The following is a 22,174-nucleotide window of genomic DNA, read 5'->3' as shown; positions in this document are numbered from 1 at the left end:
TATCAAATTTTACCAATAATCAATCTACTTGGGAAGTTAAAGTTCAATTGATTCACTATTTATTTTCAACATTTGAACAATTTAACAGTGATCAGTGAAAAAGTTAGTAAACTATGTATTTTTTTCTTATTATGTCGTTGAATCAAAATCCTAGAACCGCAAAAAAGAGTTCGTGACTGCCGCGACTCTGTTTCAGCAGTTATTAAAATTAAATAAACATTTTTCCCATCCGGCAACGTTCACCGAATATGGCTCTCACCACGGCAAATGTGTTTAGAGTTTTACATCATGTAGACTGGGATCTGGGAACAACTTGACTTGAACTTTAATATCCCTCAAATGAATAGTGACACTTAAAATAATAATAAAAAATTTAGCGTTTTCTGTGTTTAATTCCTTTCTACTGTCAAATTAATTCAGTTTAAGTCAAGTGGCAACAACGATGAGCTAATTATGTTGTAATTTGAGTCGTTTTGGATAAGGTCGGATTCCATGTACAACTCCGCCTACGAAAAGGTCTATTGTGTCCCCATGTTGTTGACTAAAGTATGAACACGAAAGATTTATTGCATCATGAGACCTGCATAGTCGAGTACTAACCATTCCTGTCGGTTTGTTCTATAAGTTTGTACATTTTAATCTTTTAAGCTAACTTTAAGTGTCATCAGTTTAACTTTTATGTTTACAGTCCCTGCATTAGGAGTTTACATTGAGGTTAAACAATGCATGTGTATAGTGATGGTATTAATAAACTGGACGGCCTAAGCCAGGAAGATAAAAAAGAAGCAGATTCTGGCCATTCAGTACAAAGCATTGGAACACTTCAAAATGTTTTGGTGAGACATCATATGAATAGTCACAAAGTCTCCCAAACAAAGCTTATTAAAGAACTGGAAAAGTTGAAACTGGACACCAATGGAAGCATCAGAGTTCTAGCTAAACGATTAAACATGTACCAGAGTTCAGCAATACAAAATGCACATGAAGATTATCTAAAAAAAAAGGTCTTTGATTTCTATGTTGTTATTGACTTCGAAGCAACATGTGACGGGCAAAAGGATATCAAGTAAATGTAGTTATATAAATCAGTCACCTTGCATTCATTATTTAGATGTTTGTTTCCAGACCAGAACACCAAGAAATTATTGAGTTTCCTGCAGTTTTACTAGATTGCAAAACTGGGAAAGTGGAGGATGAATTTCAATCCTATTGCCGCCCAATACTGCATCCCTTACTAACAGATTATTGCCTCAAACTTACAGGAATCACACAGGTTAATTCTTTTTGGCTACCAATAATATATTATATTAATAATTAATTGGTCTTATTTACAAATGGAAACTATTTTTGATTGAAATGACAACTTCCTTCTTCAGGACATTGTGGATCAAGCACCTTCCTTTCATGAAACTTTTGCATCTTTTAATGAATGGTTACAAGGAAAGGATTTGGGTTCCAAATTTTCTTTTGCAATTGTCACTGATGGATCAAAGGATATGGGTCACTTCCTGAAAAGGCAATGTGCGGTAAGGAGTTCTCATAATTTGTACCAAAAATCTATTTTTATAGATTTTTTTTTTAGTTATCGAACATTCTCTTCCCGGAATATGGGAAATATTGGGTCAATATTCGAAAAACCTTCAGCAATTTTTACAAGGTTGGTGATATGCAGAAACGAGCTCGTCGTATCAATGAGACGGTGTTAAATGCAATGATTCGGGAGATGGGTTACCAATTTAAAGGACGCGCCCATTCAGGTTTGGACGATGCTCGAAACATTGCATGCATTGTTCAAGGTTTGCTGAAAGACGGTGCATCAATAGTATTTAATGAAAAGTTGCCGGAAGAAAGCGCAAAGGAAACAAACGGCAAGGGGCTGTTTTGTCTACCGGTATTCCAACCGGAATTCGGAATCATCAAGGACACGCTTAAATCAAATTTTCCCACCAAAAATTGTCCGACAAATGTTTTGGTACAATCATCCGTGAATGAGACTGCCATCATGGAGAAGTCATGCACTAAAAGTACTATATTACGTGGGGAAACCCTGGGAGAGAAGATATTGGAGACTGCTAGCAAAAAAGCTGCGGCAGCGAAACCTGAAGAAACGGTGTCTGAACTTGCTCCAGTAATGATATTCACCGAAAACGAGGGGGACAAAACCCGAATAAATGGTGCAGTATCAAATATTTCTTTCGAAAACGTCTCCTCGATAAACATTACAACGAAGATTGTCACTGAAGATGTTCAATCTAAGAGCAATAAAAAGCCACTGGCTATCGAACCAAAATCGAAAGTTTCTAAAATTAAAAATGCTGCGGTGAATGCAACAAAATCTCGAAATAAAAAAAAGTCGGCTAAAACTACAAGCAAAGGAACTCCAACAAAGATTCTTGACAATGTGGATCCCACCATGACTTCAGCCGTAAGCATACCCGAGAAAAAAATCCCAGTGAAGACCCTTCTGCAAGAGGCTCCAGTAAAGACCCCGGCAAACGAAATTCTTATTAAGACCAGCGAAAAAAAGCCTTCAGCACAGACTCTTGCAAAAAGTGCTCCAGCAAAGAATGGTAAAAAAAAGACTTCAACTATGACTACTGTGAACAGTTCACCAACCCCTTCTGCCCAGTGCACTGTCCAAAGCTCAAAAGCTCAAGCGAAAAAGTCTCCATTGTTTACTGCCACAGAAAAAAGTGGGAATAAAACTAGCACAAGGCACCGTGTAAAGGTATTGCCAACCGAGGACTCAGCCAAAGAGGCCGACACAAATGTTTTCCCAAACATTTCTGAGTCTTCAAATCATGAGAAAACTGCAGAACTGTTAGCTAAGGAACTGAAGCTTGCCAAAAAAAAGTTTTATGGGAAAACTCAGTATGCACCAGTCCCTATCGGAGAATTAAAAAAGGCATTGAAGAACATTGAAAATCTGAAGAAACGCTTAAATGCTGTCCGATCAGTGAAACCTCCATGTGTTCCAAGCAAGCCACTGGTTGCAGAAGGGGTAACCATTGCAAAGGGATCAGACGTGGTAGAAAAGCGGAATACAAGCAAGGCTAGTAAAAAGGCAACTGGTTCTTCACAGAAAAATAAAGCCTCTTCATCAAGAGTAGGGAATAATTCAGAGAGTAAAGATAGCCTAGAAACTGCTGTGCGTGAAACGCAAAACCCACTTCCTGATAAGATGACTGCAAGTTTTTTGCAGTTGGATGTAAATCCACGTCCCAGAGAACAAAGCGTTTGTGATAAAGCCAAAGAAGAACTGTTCTTTCAGATTTTTGAGAACGTTTTGGATAAAATGACAATGAGAGACCAAGCAGGAAAAGAATGAAGTCTAAGAGGAAGGAAAGAAGCTCAAAACCATTTTTATCGGTATTGTAATTTTATTTAGCGACATTTAAGAGGAAGAAAACTCATCTTGTACCATTGTTTTAGGTCGTGATAACGGTATAGAAGACATAGCTTGGACGAAAAACTTATTAACCGAGAAAATAAATTACTACCTTGAAATCAGCATTCAATTAACAGAAAACTGTAAGTTTCAAGCATTTTCGAGAGATTCCGCCTTCCCAATTTTTCATTTTTCGCAATAATCTAGATTTGTAAAAATACATGATTCGCACTTGTAATGGAACGAAAATCACAAAAATTGATCTTATTTTACCGTAGGAAGGAAATTTTTGTAAATAAACATAAAAAAAGGATTGAAAAAGTATCGCGCCAGTACTCCGCTACAGCGCTACCATGTTTAGCAAAATTATTCGACATAATTCAAATATGGCTGATTTGGCGAGAAAATAAATTACTACCTTGAAATCGGTATTCATTGAAAAGTGAACTTTGCCTTCTACTTTTGACGAAAATAATCAAAAAGCGACATTTCTATAGCAATCCGTTTTACACAACAACAAAAAAAAAATTTAGCCAAAAAAAAAAAAAATCACACTTTTTTCTTTTTTTCCGACCCGTAGCCATCTACCGCTCAGACTCGTTATTACTGGCGTAGGCAATTTCAGTCCATTGGATGCCATTCGCAGTTAGTTCAGTAGCGTGGATGGAGAATAACGCGTGGCTGGAGGAACAAATGAAAAATGGATAAGATAATACAACAAAAGGATGGTAAGTATAAACATTATTATATTGGTTTTCAATTATTAATTATTGTTTATTAGATCAAACTAACCAACCAATTATTGGAACAACACAAAATATTAGATAACAGCAAAGCTAAGGATGGTAAGGCCTAATATGTAATGATTCTATTTATTTGCTTTTATTCATTTGTGTTTTGTAGCTCAAATTTTGAGTCTACAAGATCAGCTAGGGGAAAAGAACAAATTGGAACGGAACAGTTTCCAAACAGTGAAGGAGGTTTTTCCAAACTCATCCCTAACTGAACATGAGGATGAATTGGCATTAGGCGAACACAGTCAGGTACCAAAACTTTTCAAATAAGAATTCAAAATAAGTATAGAATTTTAACAAACAATTATTTATTGTTTAGTTATTCAGTCTACCACCTGACAGTGTGTTAAAGTTAAATTCTGTTAGTGCTGCACTAAAAGAATTGTTAGTAATAAGTCCATGCAGCGAAGGAAGTGAACAATTGTGGGACCGTATTTGGACTGAAAATGGGTGTGGTACGGAAACCCAGAAATAGCATGAGTTCAACATAAAACATGAATTAGGTACTTTTTGGTTTTTTGTCTATCGAAAAAGTATTTTTAATGCTATTATTTTGCATTCACAGAATTTTAGTGGGGGATCAAGTCAAGTCTGGAAGTATTACAGGATGGAAGAGTGAGCCTACAGTTGAAAAACACTGAAAGTGCATTACCATTAAGGTATGAGGTAAAGTAATAGAGTATGCAAATTGTCTAATGAGAAGTACCATCTTGTGTGAATGAATCCTGTGTAACAGCAATCCTTTATAGTTCTGTCACAGCTAGAAGCCTCAAATAATTCTGCTTCTCTTGCTAAAGAACAACTTGTCCTTTACGTTCAGAGTGTTGGTGAAGCTGGGTACTTAAATGGCCCTAAAGATGTTTCATTTCGTTGGCATTGCAGCGATGAACATCATACATGGACTTTTTAGGTATGAAAGGAATTTTCTTGAAAATTTTTTGAATTTATGACAAAGCATTTCTCCTGCTTTTTGCCAACCATGTCTAATCTAAAAAAAAATTTTATCCAATAGGAAAGGATTTTCAGCATACTGGGAACACAACTATCAACAATGCAACATTCTAGGGGTGCTATTTTATCATTCAAGAGCCTTATGCAATGATTTTCATCTGCAATTTGTATGGCCTTTCCCAAGCTTCTGCCAGAAGTTGAATCTATAAGTCATGTAAGTCACATGAGCTACAATTGAGATGCTTAATGGTGTTGTTTTTCTTTTCTCAGCATAGGTTAAAAGTAACATTGGATCTGAAAAGATTCTTGGTTGGGGCAAGACACTGAATAAATTGTAATGATTGAATGGATGACATGACATTTCTATACTTAATTTGGATTCCCGAGACGGTATTTTATATTTAAAAAATTGAAGTGCATATCTGGGCTCCCTTCCTTTCCGTAGCCCCGTTTCCCCTTGACTCGTAATAAGCCCGTAGGGGGTCATGCCCCTACTGTACGGTATATATAAAAACAACATATACCGAGGTTTGGAGGGCTCTGGCCGGAAAGGGGACGTGGATGTCCGCTTAGTCCGATGATGTGTTCACGGAGGGCTCTGTGGCTACCCACAAATCCGAACTAAAGGTTAATCGCTCCTGTAAAAATGTTCCAAATCTTCCGCTCTTCTTCCGGCTTCTCTTAGCCAATCACCGGGTAATCTCCCCGGTGGGTCAACAAGGCAGTGTCTCCCCCTGCCTGGGTTGACGGCAACTTCTGAAAGGGCTATTGTGCCTTTTTAAAGTTGCAAAAATAATTGTAGTGTGCAGAGAATTGTAAATAAAATTTTTTTTATAAAATATTTTTTGCAAAATTTGTTTCTTTCATTGTCTGTGTACACATATTACATATATCAACTTTTTTTTTTTTTGCTTTGCTTTATTTGTTTTTTTCACCTTTGATGATAAGCATTGTTTCCATTGGTTTATCGTTTATCTGTAAGTATTCAATTATTATTTATTACACTCTTTTCTTCTTCTCTTCAACTGAGATTCAAGGAACAACGTGTAATATCTGGATATTTTTTGAAGTAATTTTGTATTTTGTTTTACTCGTATGGGAACCGATCCCCAGACATTCAGCGTGCAACGCCAATGCTCTAACATTGAGCCACGAGATATATCTAAATATTTTATTATCGCATATCATATGTTATCGTCTAGGATGTTTATGCAGTCTTTCACAACTATATGTTTATCTTTCTATTGCTTACATAAGGTCCATAGCTCTGTGGTAGAGTCTTTAGCTGCGATATATGTTACCTAGGGTTCAAACCTCAGCAGATGTATAAAAATGAAGCAGAACAAATGTAGAAAACAATGTTGCAGTATTTCATTTCAGTTTTATTCTAAGTGTAAATGCAAGTCCACAAGTGACTAGAAAAAAGCCAAATTGACATCATATGATTCATGGCTCATTGGTAGAGCATCGGCGCGGTATGCCGAACATCCAGGGTTCGATCCCTGGATAATAATAGAATGCTCACAGATAAACGATAAACCAATGGAAACAATGCTTATCATCAAATGTGACAAAAACAAATAAGGCAAAGCAAAAAAAAAAAAGTTGATAAACGTAATGTGTGTACACAGCTAACACAGACAATGAAAGAAACACATTTTGCAAAAAATATTTTATAAAAAAATTTTTATTGACAATTCTCTGCACACTACAATTATTTTTGCAACTTTAAAAAGGCACAATAGCCCTTTCAAAAGTTGCCGTCAACCCAGGCAGGGGGAGACACTGCCTTGTTGACCCACCGGGGAGATTACCCGGTGATTGGCTAAGAGAAGCCGGAAGAAGAGCTGAAGATTTGGAACATTTTTACAGGAGCGATTAACCTTTAATTCGGATTTGTGGGTAGCCACGTCGCCCTCCGTGAACACATCATCGGACTAAGCGGACCTCCACGTCCCCTTTCCGGCCAGAGCCCTCCAAACCTCGGTATATGTTGTTTTTATATATACCGTACAGTAGGGGCATGACCCCCTACGGGCTTATTACGAGTCAAGGGGAAACGGGGCTACGGAAAGGAAGGGAGCCCAGATATGCACTTCAATTTTTAAATAATTAATACCGTAATACGCGGGAATACACAGGCGACTGATGGAGGGAAATTCAATTCCGTACTTCAAATTATTGTAACTTTTCGTCATCACATCCCAACCTGAAACCTTCGCAGGTTCACTATTGCTATTAATCTAAATTAAGAAAATAAAACATAGATAAGCATAAGACGTTCTTATTGATATCGCTTACATGGTACATAAATTCATCATCTGCCATATTCCTGTAGATTCCTGGCAGGAGCTTCTATAAGGCTATGCAGTTGCAAATGATCACCATAGCCAAAACTTGAATACGAAAGTTTGGAAGAACCCTTCGTGTTGGACACAGAGATCTTCCATGGGCTTTCCGGTTGGACGTTCCATGCACCATAAAAAACAGATAGGTTACAAAGTTGGTTGTTTTGATCACTAAACGTTAAGGTAAACAATGTACCTGGTCTCGGCAATCTTGACAACAATTTCCATTATAACATCATATCACCTGATTTTATGGAAAAAGAATTTCGTAGGCGACAGTTCAGAATAGAAATGGTTGCACTCAAATCTATTGACAGGTGAGGATTAAGGAATGTCGCCTTAGGGAGTGCAAACCGCGATTTTCAAAACTATTAAATGCTTGTTAGCCATTGAAAGATTGCTGGCTGACGCAGACAATCGTTTGGGACATGATTAATGAGCTGCTTCGTGGATAAAGCTCGTTTTTTTTAGTCCTCTCCAGGATGACATGAATTCCAGCATGTTCTACACATGTATCAGCACTTAGCGATACACCAATTAAAACAATTTAAAAATTTAAAACAGTACCACCTTTTAATGTTTTTGACTCCATGATTCATCTTCGTTGCAATTGTGAAGGCAAGACAACTGACCTATGGTGATTTATTTATCGCACTTGCCATAACCGTTTTCCCAATGTATAAGCTTTTCTGCCAACAGCAGTTTACTAATACAACATTGACGATTAAAATTAGAAAACTAAACAAACTCAGCAGAAAAGCATTACCAGGGAGTAACAGCTTGCATGTTGAGAAGAATCTTCGGTTTATCACGTACATGGCAGAATATCCACATTGCCTGGATGGCGCAATCCTTTGCGTAATCACACAAATAGTAACTAAAACATATTGAATTGAAACAAAATTTTAATGAACTTTTACCCAACAGCCAGCTGCACCTCTGAATTCCAAAACTACATCTACACATTCATATCAAGCTTTTCCAGCATGTCTCACCTTTGGCATTTGTTTAAATCATTCCTTCAAAAATTTTTAATAAATGTAAATAAAGTAAACAATTGATATTTATGTGACATCAGAGTACCATTTGGCTGTCAAGCATTCCATACAAGATAGGCATTTTGAAGAATCAGTGGCAGCAATCAAGTGCTACAATTTGAATATGGGCTAGATGTTATAGTTGCTGAGGGCTGTCAATCCCTAAACTGAACCTTGCTCACTGATGTGACAATCTAAAAAGGATTTAAATCTTAATTAATGAGACATGCAGGATACTGTATAAAAATAGAGTAAAGATGGTACCAAATGCTGAGTTACTAGAAATTTTGCCTGGGAAATCTCCAACTGACCATGTGAAACATAAGTCAGCTGTACTGCATTTGCAAATCCAGTGTTCAAGTAACCATAGACAATCTATGTCTGAAGGAATGAATGAGAAAATTAAATAGGAATCTGGCCATCTAGCGGCCAGACTTCTATTTAATTTTCTAAATACAACTTTACATATTCTTCTAGCCATGTAAATATACAATTTTTTTAATTAATAACTTTATTTGATTAACATATAACTATACAGTAATTATTTGTTATATTCTACTTACTTAACTCAATTATTATGCGAATGAAACTTAATGCTATTGTTTTTTAATAGGAAAAAATTTTAAGCCCGACAATATAAGCCCGGTTTATTTTTTAACCCAACCTGTACCGTTTTTTACGTTTTATTCAAAAGCTATGAGTCCCATGTGAAAACAGCCCTCATATTCGTGATGCCCGTTTAATTCTGCATCGAAATCATGTATTTAAAGCGAAATCTAAAATTTTGCCAAAATTGAAAAAGTGAGAAGGCTATATAAGCCTTCCCACTTTTATCAAAATCGGAAAAAATCGAAATCTCTCGGAATGCGAAGAAAATCCCACGGTATAACCCAATTTTAACGCTGATTCAGAAAAAACCATTTGTTTTTTTTTGTCATGTAAGCCGTTTTTGAAATAATCGTCATTTAAAATCAGTGGCCACGTATTGAAAGAAATTAGGCAAATGCATGGCTGCATAGCCAATGCTTTAGAACAAAGCAGTTTCAGATGTGAATAAATAAAAGACCTTTTGAGTTGGCAGCAAACAAACAGTATTTTGATGTAAAAATGCAGCGAACGGCAATTTTCCATTCTAATTAGCAAGAATATAAAGGCAAGAAAATACATTCGTCGAACAACGTTTTTGAGAATAAACATTCAGTAATCAAGTCTTGTTTTTCTTGAAATAAGGAACGAAATGGGTATCCATCAGTAAAATGTATGCCCACTTCTACAGAAAAAGGAGTTTGGCAGACTGTCTTCAACAACGTGATTAAGGAGATCGAATTCCGTGGAAAAGCCCTACTGCGGGTCGTACGTTTCCTCAAATGTCACCTTGATTGTTTACTATCTCCAGGCTAACGGGAAAGAGATGAAATATAACAAAATACAGGCCAATCAATCGAACAAGAAAAAGTCAAACGCAGCACAAACAAAACAAGAAAATAAAAAGCTTTTACCTAGTCTTCTAAATCTGGCTGACATCAAGGTAATTTATGGGCACCAGAAAAAGTATACACAGTTAAGTCAAACGACGAAATGTTATCTAAAGTAAAAAAAAAAAACAACCGACTAGTCTTTGATATTGCAGACGACGCAAAAACCAATCTCGTCGCCTGCATGTTCTGCGACAAACTGACAACATTCACATGATATGACAGAAACTACCGGTCCACACTGCAGGGTTATAGAATACGACAAACTGGTAAAGCTTTTCTATTTATCCTTATTATTTTTATACTACTAAAAGCTAATATATTTTCCTTTGACTGTGAAACGACAGTAAATGTCTCGTTATGGCACTCAATCAGTATCTGCCAGTTGTAATCAAATTAAAACAACCAAGAATGTGGCCAAACAAAGTTAACCATAAACTAACTAGAGGGTTCTATTCGAAGCTTTATTGTCTCTTGCAAGAGGGAAAGGATATATAATTTACTGCGAAGGACCCTGTCTGACGGATCGTGTTCAATTTGCCAATTTGAGTTAGTCATGAATCTCATTTGGACATATCAATGTCAACGTCAATTTCACCTCAACGACGATTGCATCTGTCAGGAATGTCTGAGTTTTTGCGTCTTTTCATGATTGGGAACGCTATTTGTCAACCTTACTATTTAACGCTTTCATACAGTTGGCACTATCACCCCGCCCGCGTTCCTACACCTCAATCTTCGTTGTTTGGATAAGAATTATGAAAGGGGAAAGTTCTCCGATATGTTTTGAAACATCTCATTGTTATTCCTCTTCTGGATTGCTTGTCAGCAATCGTGTGTCGATTCCCCTATACTCAAACACCGGCTTTTTTCCCCCTGCAAGTCGCATAAATCGCCTTCAGCATCGATCAGCAGAGCTACTGCCTAAGTGCCATTTTGCCATTAGCCAACAGGAGATAAACGATCGATTTGCTGATGCGAGCGCAACAGCAGGTAAAAAAAAAAAAAAAAAAAAAAAAAAAAAAGGCCTTAAAAAATCGTCACCACATCTGTCAAAAGTTATTTTCGACCGAAAAACTGGCTGCAACAGATTGACGTCAAGGAGAGAAAATGAAACTCACGGCCACTTACAATGGACAGCTCGGATTTCACAAAAAAACCGGTACTCGTCTTTGTCACCACCAGCAGATAATAATAGACAGTTTCTGTTGGCCGGTGTCTTATATGTTGCTTTAGCCGCTTTGCACATGGCCCTGTCGACGTGAGAGAGAAAAAAACAAAACAAAAAAACTTGGTCGTTTTCGTTGAATTGTTTCTTTCGTCATCATCATCGATTTCTCAAACAATAGATATTGCATAGCTACAGATGTGGCTAACGAGTTCTTCGCGTACCTCTTTGTTACACTGCCATTCTTACATAAAAAGTTATAACGGTCTTTTTTTGGCTTGTCTTTCTTCTCTTTTTTTGTTGAATTCTCACGCGAGCATTGCTAGATCCACCCATATTTAGTGTGTGCCGCACTCTCTAAAAACAAACACCGGAGACTTTGACGTGGGTGGATAGTGAAGGACATCATCACGCACTGCACATATCGCTGTAGGACATTGATGGTGTCCATCACACCCAATCGCGTATATAATCGAGTGAAAGGAAGTCGCGCAAGGTAAGTACTTTTTTGTATATTTTGAGCCATGGGTGCGTCAATGTGGATTCCACTTTTTTCGTTTGTTACGTGTTCCTCTTTTCCATTGATACACTAAATCAGGAAAAAAAAAAAAATACAGACAAACGAAAGGACACTACACTTGAGACAAAAGGAGAGCTCCTTTGAAAACAAAAAGTGTGGATAAAAAAAAAAAAAAAAGGATGAATTTTAGATTGACAGATAGATCGCAGTATACAGGGAGATCAGGGCACTTGTGGCCATCAGTTTCACAATAAGGCTATTGTGATTCAACTAATAGATTTTCTTCTTTTTCCCTTTGTAAAAGACAGGTGTGTATACTTGTTTTTTTTTTTTTTTTTTTCTCTCATTGTTTGCTTCAAACGCGCTCGAAGGCGCTGCAAATGGCAACAGTTCACTGGACGCATCGTTAAAACAAACGAAGCAATTGAAACAAAAAGACGGACATAACGTTTCTTATTCATTCAATTGAATAAGCGTGTGACATTTGATAAGAAAAACCCTCATTGTGCAGCATAAAAACATTTCGGCTATTCCCAGTATGAAAAATTCGAACAGACAGACCTTTCGAAATGAAAACGTTTAAATACTCGCCATCCAAAAATATCAACGAGTCGCGAGATCGACACGTAAAAACAAACGTGTGGAGCGTGTCAGAAAAGGCACGACAGTAGTTTCGGATGCTTCTTCTCATTTTTCAAAATAGACATACACATGTACAACGAGACACACAGAGAAAACACACACAAAAAAACAAAACAAAAAAAAAAAAAACAAATGAAGAAGGCGACTCATAAGGCTGGATGAAGAGGCTCTTCGTTTAACGTTTGATAATGGCCGCTATCGTAAGACTCAAAGTGACGCGTCGCTGGCGAATAAGTACCGATCTCAACTTTAGCGCTGCCGCTGCCGGCCGGCTCCGAGGACGCTGGTGGCGTCGTGAACACGCAAGCGGCGAAACAGTAATTGGGCAAAACGGATATATCCGAATCGGACGTGCAGCCCGTTAAACTGTTATCCGTTGGATAGGCCTCAACGGCCGTCGTTGGGTAGCTGTGGTTAGCAGCGTAATGGCCGCTGGTGGTCATGGTCCATTCATTGTTGCCATAGTTGGTCTCGTACTCGTATTGGAATTCCGGCGTGGGCAGCTGCTGGACGAGATTGGCATTGATCTGCAGCGGATCTACGCTGACGGCCATATCGTTGGCGGTCGTACTCGACGAATTGTGGCTAGTGGCGGACACTTCGGTGAGCGGAGTCTCCATCGACGTGTTGGTGTGACTCTCTAAGGCATCGACGAAAGCCGCTTGGTACTTCAACTCTAAATGATCGTGACTACTTGAATAGCAATCGTAAGGCGTCGTGATCAACGGTGAAACTGAGCTGCTGTTGTCCGTCATCGGCTGATGCTGATGCGTCGTGTAATGATGCTGTTGATGGTGATGATCGGATGGCGAACCGTAATAACCAGAAGAAGATTGCGCGTCGCAGGGAGGTGCTCCAGCGACCGAAGGAGCCGATGCTGGAGCGTAATGTTGATAAGGATAAGAATTGTTGGCTTGGTGGACGTCCGTCTGGCAATATCCAGCCGTGTTGTTGTAGTCACAAGTTAAATTGTAGGAACTGTTGTCCATCATGGACGATGCGTCCGACATCACGTGTTGCTGCTGCTGGTGATGATGCGCGTGGTGATTGTGGTAGTACAGAGAAGCATCGTGCACTTCCGTTGGATAGGCGGCTATCGGTGGGTACCCTTCGTCCATATGGACTTGGTGATTGTAGTCGGTGGCCACGGCCATCGGCGCCGGCTCAACAGGTGTCATCATCATCGGGAATGCAGGGCTGACTTGAACAGGGAACTCGTCTACTTTTCGTTAAAAAAAAAACAAACAAAAAAAACCAATAAGGCTATTATAGTACATCATACATGTCGTTTTACACAATTGATTTGAAAGACAAATGAATCAAACAAGTCTTTTACCTTTAACAACGGCCATGGCCGCGCCCTTATTTTTATCACGCTTCGAAGAATGACCGGCCACAATCTGTTTGAATTGATAAATGTTTTTTTTTTAAATGTCAAAAATAAATGTAAATGTCCAATAGGTGCAGTACCTTGTTGACTTTTTGCTGAGAACGGGATAGAAGGAGGGCTAAACCCCTAGGCCGTCGGTGGCTCGATCCGCCGGCCGATGTCGCGTGGTGGAGGCCAGCACCCAGGGAGGCGGCAGCTCCGCGCAATCGCCGCTGTTCGGCCGTCGATTTGGCCTCGGGTCTCGGGTGATCGTGAACGCCCTTGGACTGGAAAAAGACGGCGTGTTCTGTGTGTCTCCAAAAGTGCGTCACAGGGTAACCGCAATGGCCGCGACAAGCGATGATCTCCAGCCGGCCGTTGCATCGCCGATTGGGACACGGTTTACCTGATTAATTAATTCAAAAAAAAAAAAAATATATATATATATTGTTAAAATTAAATGAATTTTGAATTGGCTCTTTTAATTGGGCGGTTGGCTTATTTAAAATGAATTATCCATTTTAGAAAAAATGGGAATTCCCTGTATCAGTTGGGGGTCTATGCCCTACTCGAATTGAATTAAGAGTCAACAACAAAAAATGACGCGAAAACTGGAACAGAAATGGGGAACGAGCCGCATCAATTTTGATGATAACAGCTGGAAACCCCAGTGAGGACTGGAGGTATGTAGCTCTGCATGTTGCGCTACGCGTACAAAAACAAAACAGAAGCCATCAATAATCACTGCGTTCTTCCCCTTCTGTGGCCAGGCTCACGCGCGTGCAACCTCAAATCAGTGGGTTTGTTTCTTTTCTTCCTCCAGACTTGTGGACGTGTGTGTGTGTGTGTGTCTGTGTGTGTGTACTTGAGAGGCTATAGTTATTAATGGATCACCATTAAGGCATCGATTACACGGAAAAGGCTGGCAATCAAAACTTAAAATCACCTGGCCCTGCTGGTTTTCAGATTTTTCCCCCCTTTTTTTTTTCAATATTTTATTTACTTATATTATTACCTCTCATGTTTCTTACATAATCGAATAATCCTTTTTTTTTTTTTTAAACGAAAGAGAGAGGGGAGGGAGAAGACGAATAATAATAAATAAATCCTTTTCTGACGTGTAGTTTGTAGCGCTGTCGGCTCGTCTGGCACTCGAGGCTTCCTTCGGAATCAAAGACGAACCGGAGAAGGTAAAAGAAAAAGAAAAAAAAAAAAAAAAGAAAGAAAGAAAAGGATGGCAGGTGAAAAGAGTAAACAAATTGGCGCGCGCAACAGACAAACAAGAAACAAGAGCCACAACAAACCGTTAAAGAAAAGCCACAAACGTGGCAACACACTCGCATTCTTAAAGCGCAGTCATCTTGATGGATGAGATTTTCTACTCTGTACGTCTTTTGCATTAGTTTTGTTTGGCTTTTCTTTTCTTTTTTTTTTTTTTCAATCTCTCTCTCGAGTCCGTTTTGTCCTGCAGCTTTCTTTAAAAAAAAAAAACGTGGCTGTAGGCAATGCAATTGACGAAATCGGCATCGCTGCTTTTGTTTTATTCGATTGATATGGACGATGTGTTTGTTCTGATGAAACTACTAACTGCAGGGCGATTGGGAGAAGTACAAGAACTAAACTAAACCAGCCAATAAAATGCGTTGCATCCTATTAGTATAAAGAAGATGCAATTTAAAAAAAAAAAAAAAAAATGGGAATACGTAATCGATGCGCGTGGTGAAGGCTATTTGGAAGTTGTTGTTTTTTTTTTTTTTTTCCGATGGCCGTAATAATCACGATCACAATACGCATTTTGTAGCGGTCGACTAAGAGCCCTTATCATGCGCAATCACCCTCATGTGTTACATGTGAATCTATACCGAATCCAATAGGTACATAAAGATGCACACGCAACAAAAATTGGGAACAGCTGACAAACTACATTTCAAGCAGCGTATGCCTGTTGGCATCATTTGAATACGTGCCGGGCGGCCCTCGTTCAATATTAGAGGCCTATCCTACCATTTTCTCTATTTCTTTCTCTTTGTTTTTTTTTTTTGTTTTTTTTTTTTAGTTAAACTAACTGCTATATCAGCTAAAGTAGCTCATATTTTCAGATGTAATTTGAGGTAAAAAAAAAAACAAATAAAAAATAATAATAAAAGGATTCATTCAGTACCTTGTTGCTTCTTTCTGGCTTTATCGCAGATGGCCGGCCGCAGGTGGACTTGCTCTCCAGTGTCCAAAATACACCTGTTGGAGCAGAGCAGAACGCCCAGACACGATTTCTTGAGGATTTGGACATTGTGATTGTTGGTATTTCTCATCGCCCAGCCGGAGCCGTGACGACGCGCCTCCTCGCAGTCCGGCCGGTAGACTAGGCGCACGTGGCCGTCTACCCAGTCATTGAAATGATCATAGCGAGTCACCTGCAAATTCAGATCACCAACAAAGAGGAAAGAAAAAAAGAAAAGAAGATGAGAACGAGACGATACATAATGATGATAAATAACCATTCTTTTGACGTGCATAGCGAATATTATTCGTTTGTTTTCCAGGGCACACGACAACATCGAAAACAAAAAATAATAAACTAGATTTCAAATGATGGTGTGCACACAGACGTAGTAGGAGGGCGTATAAAAGCTAATAAGGTTTGAGCAGAGGGAGAGAGAGAGAGAGAGAGAGATAACAGTAGTTTGTGATATTTCATTAAGAGAAAAATACAGAGAAGGTGGGAGATGAAAGAAACGTGTTTCCTGCTTGTGTGGCTGGCCTAATGATCATCATTTTCAATCCATCGTCAATTCGAATCGCTTTGGGCATTGCTCACTGTGTTAAGACGAACGAAAGCTACACACGGCACTGTCATGCAACTCGACGCGTTAAGACTGTTATTAGTGATTCGAATGAAATAACAACAAACAAACAAAACAAGCCGAGACCACAATTCAAAATCGTGTGGCCTCCAAAACATTCCAAAAAAAAAAAAAAAAAAAAAAAATTACTCGCTTACTTTTTTTTTCATATAAAAATTCTACATTTTTTATTCTTCCCTTTTTTTTTTTTTACTTCAAACAATTTTTTAATACTCCCCATATTTCTATTCGTTTAGTCCTTGCCAGCACGATAATGAAAGCCTACTTGCTGCCAAGAAGAGGATCCGAATAATGTCTACCGTTTAACAGAGAAGAATGATAAGACAAAAGATTTTTTTTTTTTTTTTAAAAGGGGGGCGCGCAATCGTTTCTCCTCCAGAAAATGTTCAAAAACGGTTGGGGTAATTGCTTCTATGTGCTGGGCTATATCATTATCCTATTACACACAGCGAAGAATCTCTCGTCGAGAGGCAAGGTTCATAGTGAGTGAAAAAGACAGACACACAGACACACACACACACGTTGGTAGGTGGAGAGATAGAGAGACAGCCAACAATGTTCAGCTTTGTATAGAGAGGGGGGGGGGGTTGGTTTTGAGGCGGTCATAAATCACCCCAGTTTGTGCCATGACGTGCCAGACACTATCAATTAGAGGTGACTCGGGTCTCGAGTCCCGAGTCATCCAAAGCCTAAACGAACCATGATGGATCTATTCGCCCCTTTCTTTCTTTCTCTTTACGTACCTCACTCGTTTATTAGCTAAAACGATTGGATTTCTTTTTATTCTGTGTGTGTGTGTGTGTGTGTGTGTGTGTATGTGTTTCAAATTCACTGAGAAATGGAAAAGAATTTGTTTTAGAAAAAGATATTTCTCCTTTACCTTTGGGATGTTGCTGTCGTTAATGTCCCAGTCCATGTTCGTTGTTGAGGATGAGGTCGTTTTAGAGCACATTCTATTTGAAAAAAAAAAAAGACAAAAACAAAAAATATTAAGTGGAATTGAACATTTTTCTGAAAATGAACTCGTGACTCTTTCAAATATAGAAATATGTCGACACACACACACACACACACACACACACGACGCATAAAGGGTTTTTAACAGATCTCCCAATAGGAAAAACATGATGGATAGAGACGAAGGGAATCATGAAGGACCTGTCGGATACTTAATAAATTTTTATATACATATTTTTATTATTTTATTTTATTTTATTTATTTTTTTTAGAAAATCTACGTCTTGCTAGATTGTCAGTAATCAAACGCATCAAGAGATAACGGAGAATCGGGGACGAAGAGATCACGCGTCCATCGCACTCACGACGTGAAGCCACCCATAGGAAAAAAAAAAAGGAAAAGAAAATTCAAAACACGAACTAACCCGACAAACAAACATTAGAAAAAAAAGAAAAAAAAAAAATTATATTCGAATGCAATCAGATGAAAGCCAATTGAGAGGAATAAGTAGAAAACTTGTCGAGCTGACGGACCATTCAAGCGCACTCTCTGACTGTTGATGAAGTTGACGGCCAACAGGTGAGCATCGATACACCTACCCATCCATTATATGTGCGTGCGTGCACACACACACACACACACACACACGCACGAAAACCTGCTGCATATACATCGGGCTTTCCCCCGTAATTGAATTCAATTTCTTTTTGCGTCGGTGCGCTCGCGTTTGCGCATCGAACTCATCCGCCAGTTCGTTCCACATACGAGCCCCATGCGCTTGCGGTGGACAAAGTAAAGAAACAAATGGTGAGCTCGTTAACTGTTCGTGAACGAGAGTGTTACAAACACTTTGTAAGTGTTACTACAAAATGGTGGGCTCCATTTTAAGAAGCTGAGGTGGCGACACTCGAATGATGCATCCATCTCGTTGAATGGTCTTTCGGTTTCACCTCAAAGTCCAAATGTGACAAAACGAGTCGCAGCTATAAAAGAAGAGACCCACTTTGCCAGCTCTGAGCCGCTTGTTTCTCTATTTAAAAGTCGTTATGTTCCTTTCGTTTTGACATCTAAATATACGCAGACCAAAGAGCCAAACGGCAATCAGTGTGTGATCCTGTCTCGGCTCACGTCGCTCTCTATAAATAGCTGTCAGAGTGGCTGGGGATGAAGTCTTTCCTGTTTGTTTTTTTGTTTTTTTTTTTCCTTTTCTTTTAAAATCCAAAGTTGTGTCTCACACTTTCGTAATCGAAGCTTTAAAATAATCCGAGAGGGGAAAGACGAATAATAAAAGACGGTGGGGGGGGGGGGAGAGAGTTTGCGCTGCTGGTTTTCTTGTCAAGTCTACCTCGGGCGTGCGTATACAGACAGAAATAAATGGCGATGAGAATAGCCAAACAAAACATTTAAACAAAAAAAAAAAAAAAAAAAAAAAAGGGACTTTTTCAGGGAATAATTTACGTAAAAGAAAAGAGCAATTGACGAATGAGACGATGCTGTGGGTTGGTGTAAAACAACACCTGCTATCCTTTTTCTTTCACCCACGTTTCGGCTGCGAGAAACAAGTGCCCAGCCATGGTGATGACTATTGGAAACTGGGGCAAAACAAGTGCTCACCCCCCCCCCCCCCCCTTTATTTTTATTCTTTTATTGTCTCTTCTTTTTTTTCGGCCATTGAAATCTCCGGATGAATTGTAGTCATCAAAAAAAAAAAAAAAAAAAGGAGAGCGTCAAGACTTTTTTTTTTTTTTTTTTTTTTTTTAATTCTAATAATGCGCTTAGTATTACACACACACACAACAGGAGGGAAGCGTCTTTGACGGAGGTGAAATGCGACACCAATTCCCGCCACCCACTAAACTATCCTGGATGATGCTCTCGTGTGTAACTCGATCAGCTTCTTTTATCCCCTTCCCCTTTTTTTTAAGTTGATGTTTTGTTCAACTCTTTTCTCCTTTTATAGAAAAACGTTTTTATTTTTTTTTTTTTCAATTCTCAGTCGGCGCTCGTCATTTCTTTTTTTTTTTTAAATCATAAATTTTAACGCAATAAAAAAGGGCATTGAAAACAATTGAATTTGCCGCTTGCTCTTCTCCCCCCCCCCCCCCTTTTTTTGTTTTCATTTTCACAAAGGACTTGCACATATCCATTTCGAGTCGGTTCTTTTTCTTTTGGCGACGGACGCCATCGAGCCACGCTTTCCCACTTCATTTCACCAGGTTTTAGCCCTTTCCAATCAATTTTTATTAACGTCTCGTTTAAGTCGCTAAAAAGACGCGAGTTTTCAGCGCGATAACAAAACTATTCCCCAACGGAAATCATCTTGAACGGCGTTATCGATGAGCGCGAACGGAAGGAACATAGGCCAAACGACGCCGTGAGATTGAGCGATTGCGTAACACACACACACACACACACACACACACACACAAGAGAAAGAGAGCCAGGAAATCGTTGGACAAAAGATAGATAGAAAAATATGCAGACGTTAGAAATCGGAGGAAACTAGCGTCGAAAACGTGATGGCTGACAATTGCAAGCAAAAACGTTCACCGTGCACCTCAATGGAATTCCTGTTCGAATATGGAAAGAAGATGATTCCGATTTTGATCGGAACGATACGGCGTCTCGTCGTTCCTTCGGAATTCGAAAAGACGTTACAAAAAAAAAAAAAAAAAAAAAAAAAAAAAAATGGAGGCGCGGATGGATATCACCATCAGGTTATAACATACGACACTCCAACACCCTCGGGGTGACCCCACCCCTACCCCATCAAATTTGAAAAGAAAAAAAAAAGAAATCGGAACAATAAAAAGAAATTCAAATCTCATTCAGCCATAAACAGGAGACGCGCGCGTCTACGCAAAGAAAAGAATAAAAAAAAAAAAAAAAAAAAAAAAAAAAGGGCGGGGTTGATTCAATCGAATAAAGATGATGAATTCAAGAATAAGGGAGCTTCGAACAGAGGAGAACCTGAAGCCAAAAAAAAAAAAGAGTAAGGGGAGGAGATGGAGGAGGAACTTTTTGCGCGCGCGCAATACAACAAACACGCAAAGACGCAACTCCAGCAGGTTCTCTCTCTCTCTGCATTATTTTGATTCTTATTCGCTTCTTTTTTTTTTTTATAGACATTTTAAATAAGGGAAGTATAGAGGAGAGGGGGAGGGGACTGTATGTGCTACTAGAATATCAAAGATACGAGCCACGTACCACACCGGTCCTTTTTTTTTTTTTTATTCTTCTAAAGAGCGAAAGGCAAAATCAAAGATATGCTGATTCTTATGGAGGGGGCACTATACGCGCTCGATGGCGCAACATTCCAATCAAATAGTTTCAATTCGTAACAATAAAAACGATAAATAGAAATCATAGGACACCGAGCTTTATGAAAAAGGTCGTTTTAAAAAAAAAAATGCCATTTATAAATCGAAATTGTTTAACGAAATAAGAGTCGACTAGTTCATAACGGTTTCAACAGTTTGAAATAGCATAACGACTTAAATGCATGTAACTAAGAAAGAGAATTAAAAAAGAAAAAAACAAAAACGGAGGTAATGGATAAGGAGATAACACAAGAGAAATTAGTTTCCATTTGCTTTTAATGGTTTTTAACGGCACCAGTTAAGTGATGCCGTATATGCGAGATGATGATTAGCGTGCTCGTGTTGGCTAAACCATATCGTGAAGAAACACAACAACAACAACAACAACAAAAAACTTGAGAGACCTCTCTATTGTTGTCCTTTTTAATCATATCTGAATTTTATTTTTTTTAATTTTTTTTTTTTGGTTTCATTTCTTAAGAGGACGGAGCTATAATGGACTGTTCGATTACGGTACACAGCAATGCTTCCTTGGTGAAACGATCGGAGCGGAACGTCAGGAGAAGGACGAACCGATGAAACAGAACGTCACGGATAAAAACATTTGTGAAGGAAAATTAAAAACAAAAAAACAAAAATAAAATAAATAAATAACCAGTTTGTTTTCGTTTTTTCTTTTTTCTTTCTTTCTTCTCTTTTAACTAATAACGATTGGGAACAGCGGCGACATTCACCGTGTTCGTCTTCTTACACAAGAATCAAAGCGATTTTCCCTTTTTTGATAAATTTCGCTACGTTTTTATCTTCGGGGCCCGGCCAATGGTGGCTGGGAATGCGTGACAGTCCAAACAGCTGCTGGAAATATCCCTTACTATATATAGACCGTGCAGTTTTTATTTATAAGAGAAACAAAAAAAAAAAATATATCCCCGAATCTAATAAACCTCTTTATAAACACACACACACACACAAACGTAGATACGCGTTTTTGCTCAAAAATGGCCCGATGGACCAGCAGCCCGTCGCATAACTAATTGTATAATATAAATAAAATATTGCAGCAATCGAAATGCAAAAAAAAAAAAACAAAAAAAAAAAAACGGGTTCGCTCTGCGTGTGTGTGCGTAACACACCAACCCATCAACCTCATTAAGGCCTTTTTTTTCTTTTTTTTTTAAAAGACAATTCATTTCGGCCTATTTTTTGTTTTTGTTTTTGTTTTTTTTTTTTTTACTCAATCGGCGGAATGCGGACAAAACAAGAATCAGGAAACTTCAAAAAGTAATGGCGAATTGTGGACTCTTCAAGGGCTCTGTCGCATTTGATATCGATGATAACGAGGC

At 38.6% G+C, this 22,174-nt stretch overlaps 2 protein-coding genes and 2 long non-coding RNA genes across 9 annotated transcripts in view; 1 reads left to right on the top strand and 3 right to left on the bottom strand.

The window, feature by feature from the left end:
- Positions 1-284: 284 nt before the first annotated feature.
- Positions 285-3,835, top strand: LOC130691922 (uncharacterized). 6 transcript variants are annotated; one of them, XR_009001325.1, is made up of 6 exons: positions 285-1,066; positions 1,126-1,273; positions 1,377-1,526; positions 1,583-3,369; positions 3,433-3,531; positions 3,596-3,626. XR_009001325.1 is itself a non-coding variant. In XM_057514962.1 (6 exons), the coding sequence occupies exons 2-5, from the start codon at positions 723-725 to the stop codon at positions 3,326-3,328; spliced, it is 2,388 nt and encodes a 795-aa protein (XP_057370945.1). In that variant the 5' UTR covers positions 285-607; positions 669-722; the 3' UTR covers positions 3,329-3,369; positions 3,433-3,835. The 6 variants fall into 6 exon arrangements, 5 of the variants coding, with proteins under 5 accessions (XP_057370945.1, XP_057370943.1, XP_057370944.1 ...); XM_057514962.1 differs by having other exon boundaries at positions 285-607; positions 669-1,066; positions 3,433-3,835; XM_057514960.1 differs by having other exon boundaries at positions 285-611; positions 689-1,066; positions 3,433-3,835.
- Positions 3,836-7,481: 3,646 nt separating this feature from the next.
- Positions 7,482-8,332, bottom strand: LOC130691954 (uncharacterized). The gene is made up of 4 exons (XR_009001326.1): positions 8,248-8,332; positions 8,052-8,187; positions 7,678-7,985; positions 7,482-7,586 (listed from the first exon to the last, which is right to left on the bottom strand). It is a non-coding gene; the product is annotated as an uncharacterized LOC130691954 (long non-coding RNA).
- A 70-nt stretch (positions 8,333-8,402) lies between these two features.
- Positions 8,403-8,868, bottom strand: LOC132088563 (uncharacterized). The gene is made up of 3 exons (XR_009422047.1): positions 8,783-8,868; positions 8,565-8,712; positions 8,403-8,500 (listed from the first exon to the last, which is right to left on the bottom strand). It is a non-coding gene; the product is annotated as an uncharacterized LOC132088563 (long non-coding RNA).
- A 2,802-nt stretch (positions 8,869-11,670) lies between these two features.
- LOC130691924 (transcription factor glial cells missing-like) overlaps positions 11,671-22,174 on the bottom strand; it is an 11,010-nt gene continuing 506 nt past the window's right edge. The window contains exons 2-6 of the mRNA XM_057514964.2: positions 17,434-17,506; positions 15,854-16,103; positions 13,794-14,098; positions 13,660-13,723; positions 11,671-13,542 (exon numbers count right to left, since the gene is read on the bottom strand). Coding sequence (XP_057370947.1) covers positions 12,470-13,542; positions 13,660-13,723; positions 13,794-14,098; positions 15,854-16,103; positions 17,434-17,506 — 1,765 coding nt within the window. The 3' untranslated portion in view covers positions 11,671-12,469. The remainder of the gene's footprint in view (positions 13,543-13,659; positions 13,724-13,793; positions 14,099-15,853; positions 16,104-17,433; positions 17,507-22,174) is intronic.

Source organism: Daphnia carinata, chromosome 1, assembly GCF_022539665.2.
Source record: "Daphnia carinata strain CSIRO-1 chromosome 1, CSIRO_AGI_Dcar_HiC_V3, whole genome shotgun sequence".
Lineage (NCBI taxonomy): Eukaryota > Metazoa > Arthropoda > Branchiopoda > Diplostraca > Daphniidae > Daphnia > Daphnia carinata.
This window is presented reverse-complemented; position numbering and strand designations above follow the sequence as displayed.